General features: G+C 43.6%; 2 protein-coding genes across 2 annotated transcripts; one reads left to right on the top strand and one right to left on the bottom strand.

Annotated features, from left to right (window-relative positions):
- Positions 1-430: 430 nt before the first annotated feature.
- On the bottom strand, positions 431-5,019 carry LOC127332674 (protein FAR1-RELATED SEQUENCE 5). The gene is made up of 6 exons (XM_051358997.2): positions 4,876-5,019; positions 4,660-4,799; positions 4,336-4,438; positions 1,449-3,305; positions 1,305-1,360; positions 431-799 (listed from the first exon to the last, which is right to left on the bottom strand). The coding sequence occupies exons 2-5, from the start codon at positions 4,785-4,787 to the stop codon at positions 1,310-1,312; spliced, it is 2,139 nt and encodes a 712-aa protein (XP_051214957.1). The 5' UTR covers positions 4,788-4,799; positions 4,876-5,019; the 3' UTR covers positions 431-799; positions 1,305-1,309.
- A 102-nt stretch (positions 5,020-5,121) lies between these two features.
- LOC127332675 (DNA-directed RNA polymerases II, IV and V subunit 9A) lies at positions 5,122-9,075 on the top strand. Its single transcript, XM_051358998.2, has 4 exons — positions 5,122-5,259; positions 5,367-5,442; positions 8,497-8,655; positions 8,813-9,075. The coding sequence occupies exons 1-4, from the start codon at positions 5,231-5,233 to the stop codon at positions 8,891-8,893; spliced, it is 345 nt and encodes a 114-aa protein (XP_051214958.1). The 5' UTR covers positions 5,122-5,230; the 3' UTR covers positions 8,894-9,075.
- The last annotated feature ends 4,745 nt before the right edge of the window (positions 9,076-13,820 follow it).

Below are 13,820 nucleotides of genomic sequence, written 5' to 3' on the forward strand. Positions count from 1 at the left end.
TCCTGCAGCACACAATTGTTGCACAAATGGAAGAAACAAGAACAAGAAATAAATATCCATCAGTACTCCAAGAAGACACAACACGCGCCATTCCCCAACAAAGATAACGCGTTTCGAACTAACACCCATAATAATGTGATTAAAGACGGTATCATGCTTGATTGCATTATGCAGTTCTGCGTATAGACAGGAGATCACGAGGGGTGAAACAAGATGGTACACTACCTGACTAGCACTGGAGCGTCAAGCCGTCAACGCCAGCTCCCTCCGTCTGAGATCGACCGCCAAGCTGGTTTGTCTTGCTTCAAACGTTTCAATGCATGAGCTGTTGAGCTCACCCGCAGGGTGAAACAGCAGATCTGAATCTAACTGAAGCCCTTCCGTCATCATGAGTGGGTCTAGTTGCTGTTCACAGAATGGTCAGGATGTCTGCACAAGTTTCAGCTGTACAGGCACAGAAGCAGTCTCTGTTTATGTACCTTTCTGGGGCACGCAGTAAGCTGGGTTGGTAAATTGATTTTCTTTCACTTGGAACAAATGGGCTTGGATGAATACAAAAAAAAATCTGAATCATTTCCGGTGCAATACAAGCACGGAGTTGTATCAGCATCTAGACTATGCTAAGGATGGGCGCCTCAACAGCTCAAATTTCCTACGGCTGCATAATAATTTACAAGTTCTGAAACTTATTCCCGGGGCTCCCAAGTCCCAACTGCCCTATTCACTGCTTGAACCGTCAGTATTATGACGTCTGACAAGGTACACATGGTGGAAGCATAAATCTTCAGACTGAAGCGACCTGCATGATAACTGAAGCGGTTAAATTACTGGACTGGACAGCAGAATTAAAGGCATACAGAGCATATAATATACAGTAGAAGGTTTTAGCATTCAACTGTTTGACCAAACAGAGCTATGATGCTCCTAAGTGTAACCACAAACTAGCTTTAAAATCATAATTCGATTGAGGCACTCAGAGAGTCGAATGAGCATTGCCTTTGGCGATTAAAAAAAAGTGTTTGCCAATTTCTATCATGGAAAAACAGGCAGAGAAACATTATTGAACCCACAACCAGACAGGGCAGTGGATAGCTCATGCCAAGATTTTGTTCTTCAAACTGATGGACAACACTTAACAATCTGGATTTCTGTTAGCAGGCAAGGAAAAATTTGCTTCTTTTGAGAAAAAAACTTCAGTTGTCAATTCACGAATGACCTAAACTGGATATTCTATTTTCCATTATGAAAAGAATAAAATGAACAACAAAACTTGGCATATGATAGTACATCTATAAAATCGGTACCTTCATTATGAGCTTCTATGAAATGGGTTCTCATGCATACTAGAAAGAGATGTGTCCTGCTTTTGACCAAAAACTTACATCAGAAACAATATATACAAGGAAATTCGTTTTCCACATGAATCACAAGAGTTGAGAGTTAGTTACTTGAATCCTTGCATTGATGCTTTGGAGTCCATGGTGGTTATTTGCAGAAGGTACAGCGACGTTTAATGACAACCTGTTGTCACTTGCTGCATGGCCTTGGTGGTCTTCATCTGTAGACTTGGCAGTCCTTCTCCATCGCTTCAACATATATCTCTGAGGCAACTCTTTGATATTTCTGTAATCAAACACCTTCAACATGTGACAACATGGAATACCCATATGCTCAAACTTCCTACAAGTGCACATACAGGAGTTATCGCTTGAGTTAAATCTAACATAGTGTTCCTTGGGTTTCTCAGAGGGAGCAACTTTGTACTCAGAGGTCGTCCCATTCTCTCCACAACTGAATAACACAGAGTCCATGAACAGTTCAAACTCTTTTCTAAAGATCTCAAACACCACTGGAGTATATGTATGGGATGTTTGCTTTAACATCTTGGCTGGGGGTATTCTTGGATAACTTTGGCTAGCTTGGAAATCAGCTTGGAGCTCAGCGTAACGATGTTCATCTACTGCTCTTTCATAGTGTTTGAAGAAGGAGAGCAGATCTAGTTGAGGGCTCAAGAATTTCTTCAAAACACTGCTGAAACTCTCAGCTTGAAGTGAGCTTATTATGTCAGCACAAAATATATGTCTATCATATGCCAATGCCCATCTTCCCCTCTCATCAAATAGTTTAGCCAGCCACTCATTATGCCTAAGATCATGCTTCTCTAGCATACTTCTCCATGCAAACACAAATTCTTCCTCTTCCTCATAGCCAAAGACACATTTGCTAAAATCCTTTGCAAATGTCTTTGAACCTTGGAAAACTTGATTCAGGTGCTTTACAGAATTCTGATATACCTGCCAAGCACAAACTTGCTGAGTAGTATTTGGCCAGGCTGCAGCCATTGCACTACTCAACTGAATAGATTGATCTATTAAAGCTACCGCTGGCTGTTTCCCATGCATGGCGATCTTAAAACTCTCAAACAGCCACTTAAACGACTCAAATGATTCATCATAAAGCAAAGCTGCACCAAAAATAATTGTTTGTCTGTGATGATTCACGCCAAGGAATAAAGCCAATGGCCTGCCATATCCATTTATCTTGTATGTTGTGTCTAGACAGAGCACATCACTGAAGTAGTTGAAGTCATCTCTAGATTTTGGATCTGCCCAAAAGAAGTTGGTTAGCTTGTCATCCTCATCAATCTGCATGGTATAAAAGAACAAGGGATTATCCATTTGCATAGTCTGCAAATATTTTAATATGGCTCCACCATCACCAGGTTGCATCGCCTTCATGCGCTTTGAATGGAGATAATTCTTATAATCTGCTGGGAGGAGAGAAATATTTCGAAGGAAACCAACTTGTCTCACAACAAGATCACCAGTTGCTTTTGTTGTTGGTGTCATTACAGAATCATCTGACAGTTCAGTTTCCCCAGTCTGAAGTTCCGTCAATATCCTCTGTGACCTTAGCATATGCATCGTCGAAGGAGGGGCCAGCTGATGATTGTGCTCTGCTTTAAAATCAGTGACTCTATATTTACACTCTGGTGTTACTTTAATAATCAACCGTGCTGGACAGCCAATTCTTGTATCTAACCTTGGCTTCTTGGCTTCCAATGACTTCTTATCCCTGTTGTAACCCTCTCTTGAGCACACAAATGTCCTTACTTTGGTAATATTTTCAGAAGATTTATGTGATGTGCTTTTTCTAACACTAAAACCAATATGCCCAGCATATTTATTGTAGAATTCATATGATTTTTCCTCGCTATCAAATTCCATGTCCACCTCAGGAACCAGCTTAGCAAGCGAAGCCTCATCTATAGGTGGTTCAGCTTCTATCATTCTTCTCATTTTCCCCTGAAGAACCAATCATAATTAAGTTCAGTAACAAGAAAAAGGAGGCACATTTAATTGTACCAGACCTTAACCAGTACCACCATAATAAGATGAAAACAGTAAACGGATCTATATGCTTGGGCCACAACCTAAAATTCAACTCTGAAAAAATCTAATTTTGTTTTATGGTTTAGGTATTGTACAACTTTAAAAATTCGGGGAAAAAACCATTTAGGGATTTTGTCCATGCAAGTGTGGGTGCTTTGAGTTTAGGGTTTCTCTAGTTCAGGATTTGTACATCTAAAAGAATCCTAAAAAACAATAGATACCAAACATGTTAGAAATGCGGGTCTGCAAAAATCATGCAAAAATATGATCAAATAATCCAGATAGAAAAGAAAAAAATGTATCAACTTATTTTTTGAACAGTACAACTTCAACCTCTTGTAATTTTTTGCACAGGACTCATTTTATTATATATTTGGATGAGTTTTTGCAGACTGAAATGTTAGCATAAATCTACGACTATTTTGAGAATTTTTCGAGATGCACAAGTAGCTAAACCATCACCTAAAGCGCCCACCCTTGCACGCAAAATTGGTTTTCCTTTCCTTTTATGATTTCATGGTCACACGGTGACTTATTCTGTATGAAGATCTTAATTGAACACAATGCAGGCACATAGGTTTACAATCAAGGAAGGGAACAACTAGAGATCTCATAGAGAGAACTATGCAAGTATTTTATGGTTCAAGCATTATGCACTCACTGGGTCAGAAATTTCAGTTTGGAAAGGGGTTAAAATTGCACAAGTTGTAGCAGACACCAGACAGCCAAAGGACTAGACACATTGAACTGTGTTACAGGTACTATGGTTGTTCTAGCAACTGATTGTAACATAATTCACAGAAGTTCAACTTCCAGCATTCAAGGAGATGTATAGTTCTTTCGAAGCATACAAGCTGCTCAAAAATTGTGAAACCATAGCATATGCAAAAAAATAAAAAGGACTATTGGGTCACTGCCTCGGAACACAAGATTGTGGTTTTACCTTCCTGTAAGCAATGCCGCATGCGTTGCAAAGAGTTCTTGGGCCATCCGGACCACGCCGCATATGGGGCGTCGCATTACCGGATATACCACACCGCAGACACCTGATAGAATATGAGTAAGCTGTAAGAATGACAAGTACAAGCCTACAGTTGAACTGAAGCCACTTCTGCAACATGAGAAGCAAACATGACTGAAGTTGAACAAGTGCACTGTAACTGTTCAATCAGAACACTGCAAGACCATTTCATAGTTCAACATCATCACCAACGGCGACCAAACATCACCACAAGTGATTTTCAGCAGAGCACCTAGCAGCACGTACCGGACGTGGCCGTCGAGGCTGTCGTCGGCGTTGTCGCGGTGGAGCTCCAGTTCCTGCTCCGCCGGCACAGCCGCGTACGGATGCATCTCTCCCCCGCCTCCATCCGAGGCCACCAGCATGTGCATCATAGCATCACCACCCTGCCAAGGCCACACTCACATTAAGAATTCGATAAAAAAATACTGCACAGATGGAGAATTTGACTTGAATTTGTACCTCGAGGAGCACCCGCGAGGGGTCTGGGACGAAAATTTGTGGGAATTTAGGAGATTTGTTTTGGTTTTGTGCGGATTGGAGCTAGGGTTTGGAGCGCCAAGGGGATGAGCGGAGTGGGGAGGGGATCCGATGCGGCGGCGCGGTAGGTGGCCTCGTGTGGTCTCACCCATCGCCCGACACGTGTACGTCCAGGATCTAGCCATTCCTCCATTATCACTGACATATTGGGCCCACAAAGCGTGGGTCCCACCTGTCATAAATCTTCCTCATAGCCGGAGCGGAGAACCGGAAGAGAAACCAAGGCGAAAAGGGGACAACAGCGAACAGAGAGAAAGAAGAGGACATCAGCGTCGCCATGAGCGCCCTCAAGTTCTGCGGCCAATGGTGAGCAGACGAATCCCTTAGCGTCCGTCTTCCGTGATCTGTTCTCCGATGGATCAAGGAGATTTAATCCCAATGTGTTTTTTTTTTCTCATTTCCTTTTCTCGCAGCAACAACATGCTGTACCCGCAGGAGGACAAGGAGATGCGCACCCTCCACTACGCCTGCTCAGCCTGCGAGCACAAGGTTGTTGTTGATTCCCTTGCTCCGTTTCGCATGACGATTTTTCTTGTGTCTGTATTTGGTGACTGCACATTCTTGAAACCCTAAGTTAAGATTTGTCTGGGAAACTGAGGTGGAGCTGGGGTTCTGGGATCTGGCGGTGGATAAGGATTTAGATTTGGTGGCGCGTTATTCAGGTTGCGCTTAGGTGAGTAGATAGTTTAGGCCATGCTTTTTTTACTCATCTTTTCATTTTGCCAAGGGCGTGTCTGTCCATGTTTGTGGCTTCAAAATTAAGGATTGAAGACTACGCAACCGGTTTCTCTTGGCCTTGTTTGCTAAACCCTCGGTAAAAATCTGAGACCGGTGAAGTGTGGAAGGTTCGATAAGCTCACACGCGGATCCTTAGTTTTAGTCCATATCATTGCATTTATATTTTCTCGAAAGATCATAAGTTCACAAGTCAAGATCATGAGCGAGAATTTGGGGCCTTTTTTTTGGAATTACTTGAGAAGATCATGTGGCTTGATTGACTGGGGGGCCTAAGCAAGTCAGAATTTTAGCAGGACTAGCACATTGGCCATGCTTCGCTACGTACTGCATTTTTTTTTTCCAAAATTTGAGGTGTGATTTTGAAAAATGTAACCCAAATTATCCTTACGGGGATTCCTTAAGAACGCCAAAGCTGTATCGAAGATGCATGAGAAATTGAGAAAGGGTAATATTTGCTTACAAGTGTAGCCGCATCACACACAAATATAAGGAAGCCATTATTTCCAAATTCTTTAGGACCTTTTCTTTTCGAGTAGCAGATGCTAATCCTTTTCTGCTCTCTCTAATCGTCTTTGTCTTTCTCTTCTAGAGATTGATTGATGCCAGCTGGTCAGCAATTTTTAAGCAACAATCGATTGCTTGAAATTGTGGATAACCGAAAGTGTACAACATGGATACATGAAATTGTCGACGTGCATATAAGAATTCTTGTAACTAATAATCTGATATGGCCTAAACCACATAATCTTCTGCCAATTATCGACGCACATATTATTGACATGCTAAATGAAACACTGCAAAAGAAGGGTATGAGCGTGACACAGGCACACATCCAGCAGAGAGGGCGCACAAGCGATACACAGCTCTTCCGCCTCGCCGGCCGCACACATCCCCTTGCAGGTGACTGCCGGTTTCCTCCGCCGCTCCCTCAACCTTGAGGCCGCGTGCCATGGCGCACTCGATGACACATAGGTTGACCGCCTGCTCAACTGGATCATACATGGCTGCCACTGCATGTATGTGCCGACACCGCCTCTCTAGGTCCGACTCAGCTGTGGCCTGCCGGTCGAGGGGCTCCAAGATGGACAAGCCACCATTCCCAGCGGACCAGATACACATCGCCTGTGCACGGCCACTGTCCATGGCGCAGCCTTCACGCTCCATGGAAAATGAGGATCGGGAAGGAGGAGGGTGTCGTGTAGGAGGATGTCCAGAGGCAGCGCTGCCCGGGAGCAACGGACGAATGGACGAGAGAAGGAGTAAGATTTTTTTCCCTTGGCTGAATGTATAAGGAGCATGTTGGGGCCCACCTGTTGCGCAAAGCACAGCAGCCGTTTGATCAAATTAGACGGTCCAGATGGCTGGACAGTGAACTCACCACAAACTCCAGTCTTTATGGCAGTAAAGAGTAGAGATTTTACCTCAATCCATTCTCCCATTAGTTTTTGGAACTTGTGACCTGTAGCATTAAACCATGCCTACCGAAGTGCCTTTTCGAACCACATGATCATTAAGATACAAAATCACTACTTTTCCTTGGAAACAAAAGTTTGGATGTGCATCTGCTGGTTTAGCAAAAAATTTTTTTTTATGAAATGAGACATCTGCCCGTGTACCTGCGAACTGAAGTTATGCCCCCCTCTCCACACGCACATCACTCTGTTTATTCGTGATCCGAGCAAACAGTAAATCTCATGACTGGTCTGTATCTGTAACCTGATCCTTCTATTTACATTTCTTTGGCAAATTATCATTATCAGTTATACTATAAAAGGAAATCTACATACAAGATTTTTGAAATCACTAGCCGTTGTCAGGCATGATCTTGTTTAACCATTTTTGCGCCCCTAAGAGAACTTAGATAACCTGTCATTGCCATTTAACTTGTTCTGCTATCTCCTGACTAACATGATATGCTACAATTTTCTAATAACTTTAGTTTTCTTGTAGCTTTGTCCCATAATTTGTATAACATCCTTCTTCATTTCTTCGTTTATTTCCTATATGTGGGACTGGTGGTAATTTTATTAGTATCGATTTGTTACGCGCCAACCTTAAACTTTACACGTATTAAATACAATGTCAATGTATTAAATACTCTGTCTACTTCTCCATTTTGATCTTTTAATGACTTCCTGTTTATGCTATTGCTTGCCACTCTTCCTTCCCAGAATTATGCAACAGCATCTCATGAAAACAAAGGAATTGAAATAGCCTTAAGTACTAATGTTACCAGTTAATAAAAGACACTGTTATCATGTAAGGAAAGTAAATATTCTGAAGTTTATATAGACTCATTCACTACTTTCGGGTTGATAGAACCAGCAAGGCTTATTTTGTAGCATGCTTCTAGGTTAGCTCAAGTTTGGTGAAATGCAGTAGTTATTTTGAGCTTACCCTCGTAACATCAACCCATTTCTAGGTATGGTTGGATGAAATGGTTGCACACCCTGTCCCTGAAGATGCTTATGCAAGGATGGCATTACTTTCAACTAAATAACCCTGAAAAGAACTTGTATATTTCCTTTCTGGTCTTTGTGATGCTTCCAAAACATATATGTCCATGGTTTGTGAACTACCAAGTTGGAAGCAACTCTAGAAAGAAGAGTTAGATATGTGGTGTTATATGTGGTATTTGAGGTGCTCCTCTTCCACAAGATGCTCTTTTTTTTTTTGCAGTGATAGATGAGCTTTTGGCGATGATTTTACTCAATTTATATTTTTTTCATCAACATCATATATTTTTTTTCCAGAAATTCTCACGCAGGTTGACTAATCATTTCCATCTGTATAAATCATTGACAGGAGGTTGCCACTGATACATGCGTGTACAAAAGGGTTCTCCGTAAATCTGCCGGGGAACCTACAGATGTCCCAAAAGATGCAGCAACTGATCCTACTCTGCCTCGCACCAGAAGTGTTAGATGCTACAACTGTGGCTACCCAGAAGCTGCCTATTTTCAGGTCTGTTAATGAGCATTGTTCACCTATGTTTACCTCTGCAGTTGTCGCTAATGGTTATAACTACCATCTGTGCAAGTATGGGTGAATACTCTGTTCCTGCATCCTTTTCTGTTGGTGTGTGTACATTCCCATTAATCTTGATCCCTCCAACCTGCAGGCCCCGACAAAGGGAGAGCAAGGCCTGACGCTGTACTTCATCTGCTGCAGCCCTACCTGTGGTCACAGGTGGAGGGACTGACCACAGAACAAAGTGCTATTTCCTGGCACTGAGACTTGACTGGCCATGTGTTGTTCACCTTAACTTTGTAGCTTGTGGTATCTAGGTTCCGAAGTTTCATATGACTTGGCTGATGTGAGTATACTGTTTCTGGGCTCGTCCTCTTCAATCTTTATACTGCAGAGGGGTACAACTTCTTACAATTGAGTGATGTGCGTCTTCCCTTTTTATTACCTAGGCATTTAGCTCTCAAAGCGATCCTTACCTTGATTTCTCCCGATTCTTCGATGACTGTGCCAGACTCAAGTTTTGTCTCTTAAAAGCAACTCTAGCAGATACTGAACATACATGCAAAATTTGTACGCAAATTCCTTTTTCACTCTAATTCAAACTTATGTTTCTTGCAACTTCTCATCCCCCTCCTCGAAATAGGCTTTCGCCCCGTTTTATAAATAAAACTGCAACGGCCGAACCGATACATGATGGAGAGGAAAATCTCTTACAAAGCAAATCTATACCTAATAATAAAGGAGCTACCCAAACGGACGCGCTGGACCGTCCATTTTTAGCCGTTTGGGTGGCCGCGCGGATCCGTTTGGGCGCGGGTCCGTTTGGGTCGCACGCTGCGGCCAACGCGCGGACGCAGTGCAAATGTAAAAAATAAAAAATATCAAAAGGAAAACAACAAAAAGTAAATTTAAACTAGGGATTCATTAAACTTAGCCCTATTTTGGGCAATTTTTACACAAAAGAAAGCCCTATATGAGCTTTAAACTAAAAAAAAGAGCAAACCCTAGGCCAGGGGTTGGGAGCACGGTGGCCGCCGGTGCGCAGTACTACTCCCAGTAGTACTCGTCGTCGTCGCCATCGATGAGGACGACGCCTCCCTGCGGCGACGCGCTATTCCGGCTGGACACGCCGGAGGGCGCCGGGGACTCCAGCCAGGGCGACCAATGCGCCCTTTCCCAGGCGGAGTGCGGGTCTGGAGGGCTCGCCGGCCTGCGCAGGCATGCGCGCCGCGCGGCCTCCTTCCGGAGCTGCTCCGCCGCGGCGGCTGCAGCTCCGCCTCCGCCGGAGCGTGCCCCGGCGCTCCTCCTCCTCCGCCGGAGCGGCCCGGCGCTCCTCCTCCTCCCGGAGCGCCGCACGGCGCGTGGCCTCCTCCTCCCCGGCGAGCCATCACGAGCAAGGCCCACATCTCCTCCAGCGCGGAGGCTCGCGGCGTCTCGGCGAGGTGCGGCCATTTGGCCAGCTCCTCGAGGTCGCCGAGCTCGCGGACGCCGCGAGCGCCGCTGCGGCTCGGGGTCGTCGTCCTCCTCCTCGGGCTGCGGTGGGGCCGGGGCTGGGGCCGTGGCGCCGCCGCGGGCTCGTTGATGTAGAGGCCGCCGGGGCGGCGGCCAGCCCGCCTAGCAGGCGTGTGCGGCTGCGCGCGAGGCCGCGCCGTCGCCGAGGTGAAGCACGTGCGTCGGCGCGCATCGTGCTCCACTTCGAACCACAAGTCCCAGTTGGGACTTGTGTGGCCGTACGCGGGGTGCTCCCGGAGGTCCGCCGGCAGCTGCGCGCGGTGCCTCTGGATCCCCACGATGCGGGCGCGACCGGAGCCCGGGATCGGCGGCACCGGAACCCGATCTGGGCTCAGGTGCCAACCGTGGGGCAGGTGCACGTCCCCCCACGACATTGGGACGCCGGCATCGCAGAACATCTGCGCCACCGCTACGGTGACGTAGATCCGGTCGCGGATGGGAGGAGCCGGCGGCCCCATGCCGAATGCCACCGACGCGATTCGCCGGCTGCTGCCGGCCTCGTGGTCGTTGGTGGACGGCTGGAACTCCCGCTTCGGGGCCATGGCGGCGTGGAAGCTCGTGCGTGTGTGCGGCCGGAGTGGAGAGTGGGGACTGGATAGGGACAGTCCCCCTCCCCTAGTTCACATGTAATAGGACTGGGGCACCGACAGCTGGGCCAGCCACGCGGACCAGGCGGACACGCGAGGACACCGCGTGCCATCCGTGGCCAAAGATACAAAGGTATTGCTACAGTAGTAACAAGCACCTTGACTCAAATATAAAACAAAAATTGCAGAAATAAAATAATGGGTTATCTCCCATAAGCGCTTTTCTTTAACGTCTTTTAGCTAGGCGCAGAAAGTGAAAATCAAGTAACATCAAGAGAAGAAGCATCAACATCATAATTTGTTCTAATAATAGAATCTGTAACATCCCAACTTTTGCAACCTTATTTTAGTTGTCCAGAATGCAAAAATCTGGGGGAACAAAAACTTTTTATAAATAGTTTGTTCAGATGATTTGTGTTGATCTGCTTGTTGGGTGAATTACCTTGCGCTGTTTGTTTGGATGAATTGCCTTGATCTGCTTGCTAGAAGATTTTCTTAAGCTACCTCAAAGCAAAACCCATCTAGAGGTAAAACCAGCTAGCAACTCACCAACTCAAATCCTTATATTTGGGGAACCATGAATGCACCTACCCGTGAGATCCTCCTTGTGATGCGCTTTAGCTCACCCTATCCTTTACTCAAGTTTTGAAAATCATCTACTCCTTAATATATCCTTCTCTTGCACCCTTGACATCAAGCTTGGCATAGCTCCAAAATTGGCCAAGTCTTAAACTCTTTTAAAATTCAATTTTAGAGCCTCTAGCTTTATCTGCCCTCTTATCCTTGATGGTTTTGAAGCTAAGTCAATAATTTATTTTTGGCATTGTTAAAATCTTAAAACTTTGGCAGTTGTTTCTTAAGCACTCACAACTGTTATAGGTGGACTCAAGGCATGTATCTCCCCTATGCAATCCCCTCTACAACTCCCACGTCTTGCATGTCTCATCCTATCCTCATAACCCATATATTCCACTTGATCTTGTGCCCTATCTAGTGTTTTATCTCTAGATCCCTTTTTTTCCACTTTTACATCTTGCTTTTCTTCCATCCAAGTTTAATCTTCACAAAACCAAATGTGAAATGGATGGCTAAATTATGTGGTAATCATCTACCCTTGAGGAAATACTTTCCCAAAATTATTATTTCTGAAATCAAGTTATTTTTACTTGTTTTCCAAAATTCCCATAAACCCTAAATCACCGTACCTCTCCCTATTTTGACCACCAAACTATTTCTAGTTTTATCAAAGTATTTCAATTTATTTTCTCAAGTAAATTAGGGAATGAGTGTGGTATTTTATATCACCTCATCTCCACCCAAAAATATTTTCTTTATAATTATTTTTCTTGTTTGATTTTCTTTTTGGCAAAAAATATATTTATGGTACCTATGACATCTTTTGCCTTCCTCTTGCCTATTTTAAAATATGAGAAAAATCTAAAAAAAATTATTAGTTGAGAAAGTAGAATATTTTTTAAACCCAAAATATTATCTTGTTACTCTAAAAAAACAAGAGCCTTTTCAAACGTTTATTTTTCAAAATTGGCCACGGGCATATATTTTGGTGATCGAGACAATTAGGAAAGTAATCCGAACTTGAACAACAACACGAGACTTGAAATGCACCCCCTCTCATCTATCGTATAACATCACTCTCGAACCAATTTTTGATCTGGATAGGTGGTCATTTGGTCAGCAAATAATTAACCTTCATTTCTATTTCTATCTCCCCAAAATCATCTAACAAAATTCTAGAATCATTCCTTTTTTTTTTGAGGGTGAGACAGTGGGGTAAAACCCCACTGCAATTTTTATTAAAAAGGCAAAAATATTTACAAAGATACAAAGAAACAAAAGAAAAGAAGAAGAAGTAAAAAAGAAGAGAAAAGAAAAGAAAAAAGAAACAAGAAACAGACTGTACAAGGTGTACAGGAAGCCTATACTGAAGAGCTAAGAAAAAGTTCAAGCCAAGCTTTGTAAGCTACAGATTTTTTTTTCTTCATTCTGTAAGAAAGTAGAATGAGTTCTTGCTTAAACACTGCCTTCCAAGCATTTAAAGAAGGAGCCTGATCTTCAAAACTCTTCCTGTTTCTAATAATCCATATGGCCCATGCTGCCAGAATGATAATCTCCACAGCAAAAGGAAGGGATAAATGATCTTTTATTTCATAGAATGCTTCCAGTACTGAATGTTGATTCAAAACTTGAGGGCAAATCATGGACCAACATAATTGTGCAAAAGGACAACTCCAGAATAGATGCGCCAAGGTCTCTTCTTGATTACATTGCAATGTGGCACAATTGAAAGATGGGAGATGACAATTCTTTCTCTTAAGAAGATTCCTTGTATTAAGTCTGTCATGTAAAAGGAGCCAGAAGAAGAACTTGTGTTTGGGTTGACAAGAAGACTCCCATATCCAAGAGAAGAACTTTGGTGCATGTTGTTCCCCAATCATGAATTTATAGGCATTTATTGTTGAGAACTTGTCAGATCCCCAAATGTAAGTCCAAGAATCAGGTTGTAGTTGATGCATCTCAGTTTGCACATTAACACGTAAGGATTCCAACTGCTCAAATTCCTCAAAAGCTTGTTGAGAGAGGGGAAGATGGAAGAGATCTTGTAGGTACTCCATGTGCATGACTTTACTCACAGAGACATCAGTTTTCTTGGCAAAGGAAATGAGGTGTGGGAATTTGTGGTGCAAGCAAGAGTCCCCCCCAGAGATCAGTCCAAAAAAGCACAGTCTTACCATTACCCACATTGCATCTTGCCATAGTTTTATAAGTATCAATGAGTTTAAGATGTGCTTTCCACCAAAAGGATCCTTCCACTTTAATTCCAGGGGGTCTGTCCTCATCATAGTATGTATCTCTTATAAGGTGTACCCAAGGAATATCAGAGTTGTTGTAGAATTTGTCCAGATTTTTGAGAAGAAGAGCTTTATTTTGAACATCAAGATTAAGAACTCCCAAACCACCTTGGTCCTTGGGTCTGCAAATTTTCTTCCAAGAAACTAGAGCATTTCCTTTTGCTTGAACATCTGCAGTCTTTTTCCTCCA

The sequence above is a fragment of the Lolium perenne genome, chromosome 2, assembly GCF_019359855.2.
Source record: "Lolium perenne isolate Kyuss_39 chromosome 2, Kyuss_2.0, whole genome shotgun sequence".
Lineage (NCBI taxonomy): Eukaryota > Viridiplantae > Streptophyta > Magnoliopsida > Poales > Poaceae > Lolium > Lolium perenne.

Excerpts from the sequence above, each read along its gene's own strand:
- LOC127332674 (XM_051358997.2), bottom strand. The coding sequence starts at position 4,787 with ATGATGCACATGCTGGTGGCCTCGGATGGAGGCGGGGGAGAGATGCAT. Across the intron at positions 4,439-4,659 it reads AGCCTCGACGGCCACGTCCG|GTGTCTGCGGTGTGGTATAT; the intron begins GTACGTGCTGCT and ends ATATTCTATCAG. Across the intron at positions 1,361-1,448 it reads GCATCAATGCAAGGATTCAA|GACACATCTCTTTCTAGTAT; the intron begins GTAACTAACTCT and ends GGTCAAAAGCAG.
- LOC127332675 (XM_051358998.2), top strand. The coding sequence starts at position 5,231 with ATGAGCGCCCTCAAGTTCTGCGGCCAATG. Across the intron at positions 5,443-8,496 it reads GCTCAGCCTGCGAGCACAAG|GAGGTTGCCACTGATACATG; the intron begins GTTGTTGTTGAT and ends AATCATTGACAG. Across the intron at positions 8,656-8,812 it reads CAGAAGCTGCCTATTTTCAG|GCCCCGACAAAGGGAGAGCA; the intron begins GTCTGTTAATGA and ends TCCAACCTGCAG.